At 39.8% G+C, this 16,806-nt stretch overlaps 1 protein-coding gene across 1 annotated transcript; it reads left to right on the top strand.

The window, feature by feature from the left end:
- The first annotated feature begins 9,087 nt into the window (after positions 1-9,087).
- Positions 9,088-12,995, top strand: XCL2 (X-C motif chemokine ligand 2). Its single transcript, XM_027613443.2, has 3 exons — positions 9,088-9,339; positions 11,668-11,782; positions 12,651-12,995. The coding sequence occupies exons 1-3, from the start codon at positions 9,279-9,281 to the stop codon at positions 12,811-12,813; spliced, it is 339 nt and encodes a 112-aa protein (XP_027469244.2). The 5' UTR covers positions 9,088-9,278; the 3' UTR covers positions 12,814-12,995.
- The last annotated feature ends 3,811 nt before the right edge of the window (positions 12,996-16,806 follow it).

The following is a 16,806-nucleotide window of genomic DNA, read 5'->3' as shown; positions in this document are numbered from 1 at the left end:
CTGAACACCTACAAACTCAACAGGACATTGAAGAAAAGAATAGCAATAACCTCTGAACAGAAAAGCGAACACTTTCTGGAAGGTAGGACGTGCGGAGAAGTGAATCCGAGGCGATATCCGGGAGGACAGACGGCGGGGGAGGGGGCCTCCTTGGCCGCTTCTGGCAAGTGATAGAGCCGGAAAGCACAAAATCGGAATTTTTAGAAGTCGGCTCCGCTGAGGGACGTCGCTCCAGTGGCTAAGCAGGGGGTGGAACCCTCGCTGGGACAGTGTGGTCTTAGGACCCTCGGGGTCACAGAAAGACCAGGGGTGCCTGAGTGTGGCAGAGCTCCCAGGTCTCGGAGCGGGGAAGCCGGCTGCAGAGACAGGGCCGAGGTACGGGCTCTCAGCTCGGGGTTGCCATAAGCTGTGATCGGCGACACAGTCGGGCCACTGCTCCTCCAGCAGGGACCCAACAAATGTCAGATCCGAGGAGACTCCCTTTCCTGCCCTGGGAGGAGTGGCGCGGGAGCACACCACAGGGATCTGCTGGGTTGGAGACTCCACACCGAGTCGGGTGCCAAAGATAGAAATGCTCGGTCACAGGCTGGGTGAGCATGGAGTGCGGCCGGAGACTGGGGAGATGGGAGTGAATGACTGCTTTTCTCTGGGGATGCACTGAGGAGTAGGGTCCCGAGGTCTCGGCTCCTCTGGGCTGGATATTGGAAGGCTGCCATTTTCACTCTCGTCCTCCAAAGCTGTACAGAAAGCTTGCAGGGAACAAAAGATCCTGAGAGCAAACCTGAGCAGATTACTTGGCCTGGACCGGCAAGGGCGGGGCAATTCCACCTCCGGCAAAGACATTTGGGAACCATGGCAACAGGCTCCTCCCCCAGAAGATCAGCAAGAACCGCCAGCCAAGACCCAGTTTACTGATGAATGAGAACGGCAGAACTCCAGTGCTGGGGGAATACTGCACATAGAATTCATGGTTTTTTTTAACCATGATTCTTTAGTCTTTCAAAGTTAATTTTTTTAACTTTTTTTTTGAATATTTCTTTTTCCCTTTTTCAACCAACATCTTGTCAATCCCTTTTTTAAAAAACATTTTTATTTTTCATTTTTAGGGTCATACTCAATGCCTTCATAGTAGTTACCCTTATTTTTGGCATATATATGTAAGTTGTTCTCTCTTTAAAATTTTGAGATACAGTTTCTTCTAACAGATCAAAATATACCCTAAATCTCTAGTGTATGGCTTTGTTCTAGTCTCCTGCCTGATCATATTCTCTCCCCCCCTTTTTTTTAAATCCTCTTCTTTCTTTTGTCAAACAACTTATCTTAAATTCTTTTTATAGAATTTTTTGTAATTTTCATCTTTACAGTCATATTCCATCCCTTCATCGTATCAACCCTTATTTTTGTACATATATAAGTTTTTCTTTCTTTAAAATTTTGGGAGGCACTTTCTTCTAACAGACCAAAATACACCCAAAATCTCGTGTGTGGCACTGATCTATGCACCAGCCTGATCATATTTGATCATATTCTTTTTTTTTTGTTTTGTTCTATTTTTTTTGTTTTTATCTTTATCTTTTTTCTTTCTTTCCCTTTCTTTTCCCCTGGCTTCAGGTCTTTTCTAATTTGTTTAGAGTATATTTTCTGGGGACATTGTTACCCTGTTGGCATTTTGTTCTCTCATTCATCTATTCTCCTCTGGACAAAATGACAAGCTGGAAAAAAATCACCTCAACAATAAGAACAAGAGGTAGTTCCGACTGCCAGGGACCTACTCAATACGGACATTAGTATGATGTCGGACCTAGAGTTCAAAATGATGATTTTAAAGATACTAGCTGGGCTTGAAAAAAGCATGGAAGTTATTAGAGAAACCCTTTCTGGAAAAATAAAAGAACTAAAATCTAACCAAGTCGAAAATCAAAAAGGCTATTAATGAGGTGCAATCAAAAATGGGGTTGTTAACTGCTAGGATAAATGAGGCAGAAGAGAGAATCAGCGATATAGAACACCAAATGATGGAAAATAAAGAAACTGAGAAAAAGAGAGATAAACAACTACTGGATCACGAGGGCAGAATTCAAGAGATAAGCGATACGATAAGACGAAACAACATTAGAATAATTGGGATCCCAGAAGAAGAAGAAAGAGAGAGAGGGGCAGAAGGTATATTGGAGCAAATTATAGCAGAGAACTTCCCTAATGTGGGGAAGGAAACAGGCATCAAAATCCAGGAGGCACAGAGAACCCCTCTCAAAATCAATAAAAATAGGTCAACACCCTGACATCTAATAGTAAAACTTATGAGTCTCAGAGACAAAGAGAAAATCCTGAAAGCAGCTCGGGAGAAGAGATATGTAACCTATAATGGTAGAAACATTAGATTGGCAACAGACCTATCCACAGAGACCTGGCAGGCCAGAAAGGACTGGCATGATATCTTCAGAGCACTAAACGAGAAAAATATGCAGCCAAGAATACTATATCCAGCTAGGCTGTCATTGAAAATAGAAGGAGAGATAGAAAGCTTCCAGGACAAACAAAAAGTAAAGGAATTTGCAAACACAAAACCAGCCCCACAAGAACTATTGAAAGGGGTCCTCTAAATAAAGAGAGAGCCTAAAAGCAACATAGACCAGAAAGGAACACAGACAATATACAGTAACAGTCACCTTACAGGCAATACAATGGCACTAAATTCATATCTTTCAATAGTTACCCTGAATGTAAATGGGCTAAATGCCCCAATCAAAAGACACAGGCTATCTGATTGGATAAGAAAACAAGACCCATCAATGTGCTGTCTGCAAGAGACTCATTTTAGACCCAAAGACACTCCCAGATTGAAAGTGAGGGGGTGGAAGACCATTTACCATGCTAATGGACACCAAAAGAAAGCTGGGGTGGCAATCCTTATATCAGACAAATTCGATTTTACACCAAAGACTGTAATAAGAGATGAGGAAGGACACTACATCCTACTTAATGGGCCTATCCAACAAGAAGATCTAACAATTGTAAATATCTATGCCCCTAACATAGGAGCAGCCAATTATATGAGCCAATTAATAACAAAAGCAAAGAAACACATTGACAACAATACAATAATAGTGGGGGACTAAAAATTGAAAGTTGAAAGTTGAAAATAGAGCTATCATATGATCCAGCAATTGCACTACTGGGTATTTACCCCAAAGGTACAAATGTAGGGATCCGAAGCGGTATGTGCACCCCAATGTTTATAGCAGCAATGTCCACAATAGCCAAACTGTGGAAAGAGCCAAGATGTCCATCGACAGATGAATGGATAAAGAAGATGTGGTGTATATATACAATGGAATATTATGCAGCTATCAAAAGGAATGAGATCTTGCCTTTTGCAAGAACGTGGATGGAACTAGAGGGTGTTATGCTGAGTGAAATAAGTCCATCAGAGAAAAACATGTATCATATGACCTCACTGATATGAGGAATTCTTAATCTCAGGAAACAAACTGAGGGTTACTGGGTGGGGGTGGGAGGGATGGGGTGGCTGAGTGATAGACATTGGGGAGGGTATGTGCTATGGTGAGTGCTGTGAATTGTGCAAGACTGTTGAATCACAGATCTGTACCTCTGAAACAAATAATGCAATATATGTTAAGAAAAAAAAAGAAGTAGAAGATAGCAGGAGGGGAAGAATGAAAGGGGGGAAATCGGAGGGGGAGACGAACCATGAGAGACGATGGACTCTGAAAAACAAACTGAGGGTTCTAGAGGGGAGGGGTGTGGGAGGATGGGTTAGCCTGGTGATGGGTATGAAAGAGGGCACACTCTGCATGGGGCACTGGGTGTTATGCACAAACAATGAATCATGGAACACTACATCAAAAACTAATGATGTAATGTATGGTGATTAACATAACAAAAAAAATTTAAGAAAATCTTACGGATGTAACAATCTACTGTAAACTGATAACAATTTAACTTCAATTGCATATTAAAACTCTATCTTTTTATGCTCTTATGTCATAATTTTCTTTTTTATGTTGTGTATCCATTAACAAATTATGATAGCTATATTTATTTTTAATACTTTTGTCCTTTAACTTTTACACTAGAGTTAAGTGATTAACACATATTGGAGCACCTAAGTATATTAAATAATGCGAAGAGATCTGCAGGGAGAAAGAGCCAACAATACAGTAATAGCAGGGGACTTCAATGCTCGATTTCAACAATGGATAGATTATTCAGACAGAAAGTCAATAAGAAAACATTGGACTTGAACTACCTTTGGACCAAATGGATCTAAGAGACATATACAAATCATTCCATTCAACAACAGCAGAATACACATTCCTCCAAAGAACATGCAGACCATTCTTTAGGACAGATCATGATAGGTCACAAAACAAGTCTTGGCACATTTGGGAAGACTGAAATCATACCAAGAATCTTTTCTGACCACTATAGGATGCAACTAGAAATCAGTAACAGGAGGAAGATGGAATATTTACAAATATGTGGAAATTAAATAACAAGCTTCTGAACAATGAGTCAAAAAAGAAATCAAAAGGCAAATTTAAAAATATCTTGAGACTATGGACTCTGAGAAACAAACTGAGGGTTCTAGAGGGGAAGAGTGGGGGGATGGGTTAGCCTGGTGATGAGTATTAAAGAGGGCACATATTGAATGGAGCACTGGGTGTTATACGCAAACAATGAATCATGGAACACTACATCAAAAACTAATGATGTAATTGTGGTGATTAACATAACATAATGAAATAAAATTAAAAAAATCTTGAAACAGCTGAAAATGGAATCACAAAGCTTAAGAGATGCAGCATAAGCAGTTCAACATATGCAAATCAATAGATGCTGTAAATCACATTAATAGAATGAAAGATAAAACTCATATGACTATCTCAATAAATGCAGAAAAATCATTTGGCAAAATTCAACATCCTTTCATAACATAAAAATTCTCATACATATTCCATGTAAAAGGAATGTACCTCAGCATAACAAGGCCAATAATGACAAGCCCACAGCTAACATCATACTTAATGGTAAAAAGTGGAAAGCTTTTCTTCTAAGATCAGGTACAAGACAAGGGTGTCTATTCTTGCCACTTTTATTCAACATAGTACTGGACATAGTAGCTAGTACAATTAAGCAAGAAAAAGAAATGAGAGGCATCACAATACTATGGTAATCAAAACTGTATGGTATTGGCATAAAGACAGACATATACTCCAATGGAACAGAATCAAGAGCCAAGAAACAAACCCATACTTATGTAGTCAGTTAGTATTTGACAAGTGAGCCTAGACTACTCAGTAGGAGAAAGGGTAGTCTCTTCAATAAATGGTGCTGAGAACATTGGATATTCACACGTAAAAGAATGGAATTGGACCTCTAACCTAAACCACGCACAAAATTTCACTCAAAATGGATTAAATGTTTAAATCTAATCCCTGGAACCATAAAACTCCTGGAACAAAATATTGGAGAAAAATTTCTTTTTTTTTCTTTTTTTTTTTAAAGTATTTATTTATGTGACAGAGAGACACAGCGAGAGAAGGAACACAAACAGGGGGAGTGGGAGAGGGAGAAGCAGGCTTCCCGCTGAGCAGGGAGCCCAATGTGGGGCTCAATCCCAGGACCCTGGGATCATGACCTGAGCTGAAGGCAGACGCTTAATTACTGAGCCACTCAGGCGCCCCTGGAGAAAAGTTTCTTGACACTGGTTTGGCAATGACTTTTTGAGCATGACATCAAAAGCACAAGCAGCAAATTAAAAATAAATAAGTGGGACTACGCCAAACTAAAAAGCTTCAGCATAATAAAAGAAACAATCAACAAAATGAAAAGGCCGCCTACAGAATGGGAGAAAGTATTTGCAAGCCACCTATCTGATAAGGGGTTAATATCAAAAAATTAAGGAACTCATGCAACCCACTCATTAGCAAAAAAAAAAAAAAAAAAAATCCAAATAATCCAATTAAAAATAGGCTGAATAGACACTTTTCCAAAGACATACAAATGGCCAACAGTAAATGAAAAGGTGCTTAACACCCCTGATAATAATGGGAAATGAAAATCAAAACCACAACGAGACATCCTCTCATACCTGTTGGAAAGGCTATTATCAAAAAAACAGTATATATCCAAAGGAAATGAAGTAACTATTTTGAAGGGATATCTGTACCTCATTCTCACTGAAGTATTATTCTCAACAGCCAAGACATGGAAACAACTTAAGTGTCCATTGATGGATGAATGGATAGAGAAAATATGGTGTATGTATAGAATGGACTCTTACTCAGTTATAAAAAATAAAGAAATCCTGCCTTTTGCAACACTGGTTGTTGTTAATCAATGTCCACATATTAGCAGATTAGGCCCATTTTGTATTCAGTTTCTACTTTCTTGTTACTTAATTCTTCCCCACCAGAGACTCTAGTCATGCTGTGAAAAAACTGGAAGGGAATAATTCATTCTGAGAGTTTAAGAAATTCCATTTCAATATGCTAAGTAAATATTCAGCCATTGGTCACATTGCCTATTTGGTTGAAAACATAAGAGAAAACCACAGACATAATTCCTGGCTTTGTGTTTCTAGATGGTCAATCTTCACTTAATGTACCATCACCCTAAATATGGTCTTTGAAGAAGAATTCATTTATCCAAAAACTATTTGGTGAAAGTCCCACTACATAACAGACATTCTTCTAATGCCAGGGACCCAGTGAAGACCAAATCAAGTTCCCCACTCTCAAGGAGCCTGCCATCTAGTGGGAGATGCAGAAATATAATTGAGTAGGGCAATAAAATAAGATTAGTGATAGAACCGTGGTGGAGAGAAACACACAAGCACAGAGGATGGCACAACTTAATTTTATCTAAAGATTCAGGAAAATTTGTAGGAAGGGGAGCAGTTTACAAGTAGGGAACTGGGACGGACGTGCTAGGTAAAGGAAGCAATATGTGGGGGGAGGTATAAGAGAGGATAGGATATGAGGTTGAATGCATGCACGTTTGTCGAGGCTGGGGGTTTGGGAGCGTGTGTGAGGGCTGGAAAGTGAGTCTAAAAGGAAAAGCAGTGTTAGATCTTGAACAACCTTGTATTGGACAATAAGAAATTTGAAATAAATTCTGTAGGCAATGGAAATTGGCGAAGAGGTTCTCAGTAGGGAAATAACATGATTAGATTAAGGCATTAGAACGATTAACTCTGGCAATAGTGTGGAGAATAGACTGGAAAGGGAGGACAGCCGATGCTGGGAAACCAGTTGGTCTACTGCCGTGGTCCTAACAAGGGATGATGAAGGCCTGCCTACAGCAGCGTGGAAAGAGAGGAACAGGCCTATTGAAGAGCAACTTAGAAGGTTTACTTAGTACAGCTTTGTTAGGGATGACATATGAACGGATAGCAATGAGTCTAAGATGACCCCAGGTTCCATGTTTGGAAATTGGATAGAAAATAGCATATTTTTCCATGTCAGGGAGTAATAGGAGGAAAAGAATTTTGAGTGGAAAGATGTGTTCAGATGTTAAGGACTGATGGTATAGCCAGGTAGAGAGAGATAACTAAAAGGCCACTCTGAGGTCCAGAGTGAAGTCTGGCTGGAAAATTAAATGCCATTAATGAAAAATCTCTTAGAGGTTAGCCTATAATTTTCATGGAAGTATAGGAATTCATTTTTGTATCCCTAACAGCAGTGGCAATTCCTTTTAGCTACACATATGTTGAAAAAGAATATTATTCTCGTATACCTAATAGCAGTGGCAAACCTTTTAGCTGCTTGTGCAAACACATAATTAAGAAATACATTTTATAGATACCTATGTAAAGCAAAACCAGACAAAACAACAACAAACTGAGTGCCAGGAAGTTGCAACTGATATAATCAGACCCTGCTAGAAGATTGCAAGTCGAAACTACATTTGGGGAAGACTATATGGTAACATGGAGCAAGAACTGAAAGAGGATCATGTGAGTTTGCCAAGTGATCCAACTTCTGGCTATTGAGGGGAAATGATTGAGTATATGTTACTGAAAACTTACCTTACAGATGTGATCTATAGAACGGTGGTATAAGGGAATAGTTTAATGTGTATGTGCATATATTTACTCAGATGAGAAACACGAAGTGTATGAAGAACCATGGGAAGATATTTACACTGATGCTAAAACAGTATTTATAATTGTCACAAGTCTGCAAACATATGTGTACCAATAGAGATCTACTGGAAAAAGCATTTAAAAATGAAAACTGTCAGAATGATATGATTATAGATAATTTTCTCTTTCTCTTTTGCTTTTTTTCCAAAATAAAGTTCATGTCAAGACAACTTTTCAAAAGGTTTTTATTTTTTTTATTTTTTAAAGATTTTTTATTTATTCATTTGAGAGAGAGAGAGAGAGAGAGTGAACATGAGCACAAGCAGAGGGGAGGGTCAGAAGGAGAAGGAGAAGCAGACTCCCCGCTGAGCAGGGAGCCCGACATGGGGCTCTATCCCAGGACCCGGGGATCATGACCTGAGCCCAAGGCAGATACTTAACCCACTGAGCTACCCAGATGCCCCTCAAAGGTTTTTAAAAGGTATATATTAAGTTGCAATAAACCAAACATGTGCATATAGACATGCTCCAAACACACTTACTTAACTGTGTCTTGGGTATGAGGGGGTGTAAAGAAATGGGAGTCACCTGAATGAGGGTAGAGGGGAGAAATGAAAAGAAAAAGAGAGCTGGGAAGATCAGATTGGCAGCAGTGTCCCTGTGCCCCCCTAAACAGTTGCTCTGGATGGCATCGGGGGTCGTGAGCCACAGTGGTGGAATCCTCACGTCACAGCTGATGTGACATGAGACAGGTGGGGGAGCAGGACCACAGTGACCACAGCACCCCATTTCCTTACACTGTCCCCGTGCTGGGCCATGGTACCGATGTGGCCTTGGGGCATGTCTGCAGTGGAAGATTTGAATTTCGGCTCGTGGCAGGAGATGAGACAACCACGTTCCTTTATGCACACATTTGGTTTCATTGACACATTAACCACAGGAGCAGGGGCGAAGACCATAAGGTGTAGGGTTAGTATGAGCAGAGGCAAAGGAACTTTTTCTTAAAGAAAAAAGCATCTGTACTGCACAGACTTTCCACGATTCCACACCCACCCTGAAAAGCCCCCCTCTCACCACAGGAAGTACGCTGACCACTGGAGGAATAAAGAGGCTTCTAAGAGCAGCCGTTCCTCACCTTCTCCTCGCATAGCTCAGCAGGACCTCAGCTATGAGACCTCTCCTCCTGGCCCTGCTTGGGGTCTGCTTTCTCACTGAATTCATCGTGGAAGGTAAGTCGAAAGGTTCTGTATGAGAGAGGAACAGATACGCAGGCAGGCGGGTACACATTTGGGATCTGACTCAGGTTTTGACTGGAGTAAACTGCTTTCTCCAGGGTAAGCCTCTGACTTCCCATGTGCAAAATGGGAATGACAACTTTGAGTTCAAGGGACTTTATAGATTCTGAAGACAGACAGAACTTGCTTACAATCTGGCTCCCACTTTTCATAATTGCGTGATTTGGGGTAAATTTTGCAACATCTCTGGACCTACGCTTACTTATAAGCTGAACATAATGACAGATACTCGCACCTGGGATTAAAATGAAACAAACAAACACACAAACCTAACGATTTAGGAATACTTATCAGATTTCCTCACTAGTAATAATTTCTTGATTAATGTTAGCTGTGGAATGGTGGTGGTGATTATATGTGCCTTTGTAGCTTTTGCCTATTTAATAACAATCTTGGTAAATTCTCAAAGATTTTGGAAGTTTAGTCACAATGTGGGGATGAGTTGGAGGTTGTATATTCTGAAGAAAATCAATAATTTCTATTTTAAGAAAATGATTGGGAGCTCATGCCTTCATACCCAGGAAATCAATACTACCTTCAAGTATATGGGAGAGTCTATTATTACCGCTATGAATATTTTTCCCATTAATGATAGATTTATAAGAGATTTAATTTATAAGAGACCATATGTTAAGTGCTAACAAATAGATCAATGCCTTATACACATTCAGATAAACCTGCAAGGTATACCCAGATGAGACTTAGGTATACTGAGCCTCACCTGACTATTCTATACATATTTTCTTTTTTTTTAAAAAGATTTTATTTATTTATTTGAGAAAGAGAGAATGAGAGATAGAGAGCATGAGAGAGGGAAGAGGGTCAGAGGGAGAAGCAGACTCCCTGCTGAGCAGGGAGCCCAATGTGGGACTCGATCCCGGAACTCCAGGATCATGACCTGAGCCAAAGGCAGTCGCTTAACCAACTGAGCCACCCAGGCGCCCTCTATACATATTTTCTTAAAGGATCATTTTTTTTCTCCAACTGATTGAAGTTTACTTCTCCTTGTGGCTCTGGCAATAAAAGAGAATATCCTTCAAGTATAATTAATGTTTCAGTTAACTCTCCTTTCAAGGGCCTAATTTGTAGACTTACTACTTAGAATAGGATGTATGAATCTGATCATGGATCCCTAAGGGTGTCTATGAATAGAGGTGGCAAAGTCTGGAATTCCTTGAAATTGTGGGCAAAATAAATATTGATGTAACCAACAACTATAAGGCTAGTAAATTAGGCCAAATATTGCAATGTGGCTGGCATTTTGCTGAGACAATAGGTCTGCTGTTTGGTGGAAACCCAGGTATGGTTGGGGGCAGTGACCCTCTGCTGGAGACAGAGGAGGACTGCAGACACTTGGGTCACTTCCCAAGCTTCCTCCTTGAACGTCCTCTATGAGTCCCACTGGGGATTAGCCTCTATGTACAACTGTGGGCAAAGCAATCTCTGCTCTGAGTCAGCTCTGCAACAGGAGCGAACATGATATTTTCAGTGATAACACTACTGAGAATAAGAAGGTTTGGGGGTTTAGAGTCTAGTAGGATTCTTTGGGTCTTGGGAGTCCATGTTAGGTACTTCTCGGAGAAAAATATTGTTTCCTAAGTAGTGAGAGAAATACAAGAAAAGATCTCTGTCTTTCACTGGGCTGAAAGACAGTTAAGCATTAAACATAAATTGGCAAAGATGGGTGGTAAGGAACGTGTGGACGGCGTACTGGGAATGCTGGAAAGAAGGGATGAAGAGAGGCACAGCTAGTTGACAAATATCTTATATTTAGTTTCATGTTCAAAAAAGCCTTCTGATATCAGCAACACTGTAGATCAGACTTGATCCTCATCAGCTGTTACTTTAGATGCTTTTTAGCTGAATATTTCCCTGAGAAGCAAATACCAGTCATTTTACCTTAGGAGAAAATCAGCACTTAGAAACCTTGATTAGATTCTACCAAACCTTTAATATTATTAGCTCTCCCAAGTTATTTCCCCTTCTCCAATGTAAGATTGCTCTCTGAATTGAAGTTTAGAAATCTCCTTGGGGGGGGTGGATTTCTGTTGAGGATGAACAGTTTATGAACTCCATCCTTTATATATCTTACACCTTAACATTTTAAAATAACACAGGCGCCTCTTCCCACATTTTAATGTTGCCTTCCCCAAATTACTCTTTATCACATCACTCTTTGTTATTTTATTTACAGCACTGTAACATTTATACTATTTGAAATGATAATTTATTTTTGTTTGTCTTCTTGGTTTTCTTTACCAGGTGTGGGGAGTGAAGTCCTAGAAAGGAGCATCTGTGTAAGTCTAATGACCAAGAGGCTACCAATTAAAAACATCAAGACCTATACCATCAAGGAGGGCTCCATGAAAGCAGTAATGTGAGTTTGTCTCCCCAAAAGCTGGGCTTGATGGGACACAGTGTATAGAAATGCTGCCTTCCTCAGGAAGTTGGCATGGGGGAAGACCTCAAGTTGAACCAACAGCCCCTTTGGTTTTCCAATTAACCATGTCTTTATGTAGCACCAAATAGCAATTAGTGAAAAAATTTGACAATCAAATAAAGAATATCATCCTCTTTTCTGATTTAGTTTAGCAGTAGAATCTAACTGGGAAACGGATGAATATTGTGCTCAGTTCTGAGGGTTAGGTTTAGAGATGGCTGCTGTGGCTCAGGATTTGACCATATAACAACACTGGTGTAGGATGCTTCTCTACCCATCCCTTCCCTTTCCTTATGGTGTGCTAGAGTAAAGTAGAGTGCCATGTTTTATCAGTTACCATGTCTTAAGGAAATGTGTGAAAAACTAGCTACATAGTACTGTTCTCTTTCCAGGGTCTCATTTTCAGAATAGCGGCTCTTCCCAACACATAATTGCAATTTTACCCAAAGAGATTAAATAAAGAAATCACCTCTGTCCAGAAAACAAGATGAATGTGTTTAGATGTGAGAAGGAAGATATATGTAATAATTGAACTAGATGACCTCAAATGTCCAGTGTAGTTACAACATTTGGTAGCTTGGATGGAAAAAGGAGTCTGAGAATTATGATGAACAAAGGAGCTAGGTATTACGTGGATGTATTTCTCTTTTGTGTTAGAATAGATGGCAGGAGAAAGGTTTTCATTTATGGTGTCAAGGTTTTGAGAATAATTTCTGCATATAACCTGTTATATCTGGTCTGATCTTAACTCCTGGTTCCAAGGCTGTGAGGATGTGACTAACTCTATCTTTTCCTTGCATTGCAGATTTATTACCAGACGTGGCTTTAAAGTCTGTGCTGATCCACAAGCTGATTGGGTGAAAAAGGCAGTAGAAATTGTGGACACGTCTACCAGAAGAAACACGAAACAGACCAAGCCTACAGGAGCCCAACATTCCACCAATACAGCTGTGACCCTGACTACATAGTGGTCTTCTGGCCCCTCATTTCCTCACTAACCAGCTAGCTCATTTCTCTTTATAAACTCCTGGACTAGTTAGATTATATTCACTTTTTATAAAAGTGCTGCATGAGCCAACTTATTTTCTTGTATTTTTATTTTTCATGTCTTTCATATTCATTTAGATGTTTTAATTAATAAATATTTATTACTGAGAATAATCTCAAAGTCTATTCATTACGTATTGGGAAAGATACTATATCATTTATGCTCTGTCTCGGTCCTAATTGTCTCTCCCATTGATGGTATTCATGATGGGAGAGATTTTGGCCGGTGTTTGTCACAGATGAAAACTATAGTCATCATTCTTAGGTTCCAGCTTGCAAGTGACAATTGTGACAAGTGACAATTGTGACAAGTGACAATTGTGACAATGGCAACAATTTAAGAACTATTTCAACCTGTCTTCATAATAGAGTTCTATTTATGAAATAGGGGAGAAAATAAGCCAACTGTCATTGCATTTCCATTCTGAGGGTCCACTACTCAAAAATGGCTTCACTCGTGCTTGATCTCCAGCAAATTCTCTTACCTCTCTGTTTCTTTTGGTTTCCTATGAAAGGACACAAACAAAGGGCTTGTCAGTTCTTTCATTTGTCAAGATAGCAAAGGTTAGACTTTTGGTGAAAAGATATTTTATTCAAATAACAGTCATTGCTCTTTGAAATGGGCAATGACCTTGCTGTCTTCCTGTGCTGTCTGTAATTGTCACTACTTTATCATACTAGGCATGCTTGGCCGTCAGTAAGCTTTTAAATACCTCAAACACTGTCAACCTGGAACATTTCTTGGATGTGATCACAACTTGCAGTAAAGTTTTAATTAAATGTTCATCTAGGCATTCGCAAAATCCCAGACTCATGCTCTGTTCTATTTTCATTAAATTGCCAATTTGATTCATGTTTATGCCTATACTATCCACGTAGCTCATGATGCATACATCCGGTTCTATGAGACTCTAACTAGTAAGAACTAACTGTGCCTTGATCATTTCAAGGGACGAGGGAGTACTTACTACTATCTAGTCCTCAGGGGGCACTCAGCAATATCAAACGCTTTCGGAGATTAACGGAGGGCAGCTGGTTGGAATCTGCTCACTTCTAGTCATCCAGCTGGTGAGCCAGAGTGGGAACCATTAGAAAGTCACTTCCTAGCAAAAGGTGGGCCCATCTATCCTTTCCCGCTTCTATTTGCCCACGATAATTTTCAAAGCTGGTCTTAAAGAAACAAGGACTAAGAAGAAAATACTTGCTTTACGAGGGGTGACACATGGCAAAGTCATAGAAGAGGAACGGAATGGATTCTTGACTGAGGTGTGTATTTGATTTCCCAAACATGTCCCAGACCCTAGAGGTTTCTATGAGATAATAATATGACAAATGGAAGAATATGGGTATGCACATCTTGTTAACTTACTACATTATCTAAGGTGGTGCTATATGATGTCAAGGGATTTCAGCCAAGTAGTGTACATAACTTTTAACTAATTGACTGGATGTTTTGAATTCATTTGTGTAGGACCTGAGTTTTCTAACTATACTCTGGTGGTTTATTGGATTTTAATTCAATTCAAAGAAATAATGTAAGAAGAAGAGATCTCAGAATATTATTTTCTTTTTTTAGGGGCTGCGGCCACTATTTGTGCTCCTATGACATCTTGTACTTACCTTTAACCAAAAATTTATCAATTTGTACTGAAATTGCTCATTTGTCTCTCTGTGTCCTCCCCTCCCCATCCCCACAATTAGACTGGAAGCTGCTTGTATGTATTATTCAGAGCCTAGGACAGAACTCTAGGGCATCAGTTAACATTTGTTGGATGGATGGGAGGAAGAACACATGTTAGCTTATTTCCTTCATTCTACGTCTACTCTTTTATAGTTCTAAAATTATATTTAACTCAAAATAAACTTTAAAAAAAGATTTTATTTATTTATTTGACGGGGGGGAGGGAGTGAGGGAGGGAGGGAGAGAGGAGAGAGAGAAAACACAAGCAAGGGAAGCGGGAGAGGGAGAAGCAGGCCCCCTGCTGAGCAGGGAGCCTGATGTGGGGCTTGATTCCAGGACCCTGGGGTCATGACCTGAGCTGAAGGCAGATGCTTAGCTGACTGAGCTACCCAGGAGCCCTCAAAATAAACTTTTTTTTTAAAAACAATGTTCAGTTCAGCAAACATTTTGGGGTACTTTCTTTAGGGCAGGCACTGTGTTAAGCTCAGGATATATCAAGATAAGTAAAACACCATTTCTGCCTTCGGGAACTCACAGTCTAGTGGATGAAACTATGATGTAAGCAAACCAACTGCAGTACAGGGCTTGAAACAGGAAATAATATAAGCATGTTCAAGAAACAGAGATAACATGGAGAAGGGAATGATTATCTTGGGAATGTACTCTCAAAGGATTTCTGATTTTATATAAAATTATGAACTATTATTATTCATAAAAAATGCTGGGAAGATGCACCTTTAGTTGGTTTGAAGAAAGATGTTATTACATGTTTTTCTCCACACTAGAAAATTCCTCACTGTGATTATAATATTTGTATAGTATTTTATGCTTTTCTAGGTATCTGATGTAACAATACAGTGAGTCTAAAACTGTCACTATAATTTAATTGGTGAGAAAATGAGCCACACAGAGATTGAGTGTCTTGGCTAAGAGCACAGAGTTACTGAGAAACTGAGCCTAATCTCAGACATTGACTTTCCCTGCTATCCCAGCCTCATGAAGGAGAGTGGGGTGCAGGAGTCCCCCTAGCGTGGAGGTAAAATAGGATTTCTCAGAGCATGGCCACATCATCTCATAAATCTCTAAGGTAAATTAGAAGTATTTGAAGACCATAACAAGTACTTCCCATTTGATTTTTTCCTATGCAATTATTTTTAAAATGTTTTTAATTTATCAAAATAACACATGAATGTAGTCAAAAGTTTAAATAGTACAAAAGGACCACTAAGGAAACCCACAGTCTCCTGCCCTGTTCTTTCTCTTTTTTAGTCTTCTTCTTCATAGACAACTGCTTTTCACTCTTTTAGCTGATGATCTTCCTCATAGTCACCTTCAAATCACCAAGAGTTGCATGCCACTATTTCCTGGGTTGTCAATTTTGGATGTGATCTGTGGCTGCCTCTATGAAATGTTAGGACCTAGCTCACTTAGTCCCAACCTTCTGCCATTGTCTCCATAGGCTTATGTCGATATTTCCAGTTAGTTATGTTGATAGCTTTAAGTAATATACCTATTCTTTATTTCTTGTCCTGTCAACTGTGGACAGCATTTCTTGACTTTGCATTTGCAATACTGTTCTGTTTTCTAGAGCAAATACTTAAATAGTTTTTACTCTGTCATCAGCACTAGTTTATTGCTTTACAAATGTTAAGACATTTAATCACATAACTGACCTCAATTAAAGACAAAACAACTAGCACATGAAAACTGTGAGGGATATAGCTCAGATGTAAACCCCTGGAGGTGTGGTCCAAGTTCATGCTGTTGATGGCTATGTCACGCTAAATTCCTCTCTTCAGAAGCCAGTCCCCTGAAGACTAAACCACACATAAAGAACCCAGGAAGAGAGTAGCAGGCTTACACAATATCTTCGTCTAACCAAGTAATTAATTAGTTCATTCAGTAAGCATTTATTGAGGGTCTACTCTGTGCCAGAAACTGAGGTGTGGCAGTGAGCAGAACAAAGTCCCTGCTCTCACCAAACTTACCTTGTGCCCTATCTCTTTCTCCAGGATTCTTTCATCAACTCAATCAACAGATGTTTACGGTGCCTAATGCACGCAGTCTGGATGCTTGGCTGGGCTCTGGGATGCAGTGCAGAAACTGGACACAGTCTTTACCTGCGGGAAGCTTACCCAGCTAAGCAGACAAGTTCACCACAGTGTCACCCGGGCGCTGAGAGGGAGACCAGACAGCGCGCTATGGACGCGCAGGCGCAAACCTGCCCAGGCTT

The sequence above is a fragment of the Zalophus californianus genome, chromosome 10 (genome assembly GCF_009762305.2).
Source record: "Zalophus californianus isolate mZalCal1 chromosome 10, mZalCal1.pri.v2, whole genome shotgun sequence".
Classification (NCBI taxonomy): domain Eukaryota; kingdom Metazoa; phylum Chordata; class Mammalia; order Carnivora; family Otariidae; genus Zalophus; species Zalophus californianus.
Note: the sequence above shows the minus strand (reverse complement) of the source record. Positions and strands in the feature narration are given on the sequence as shown.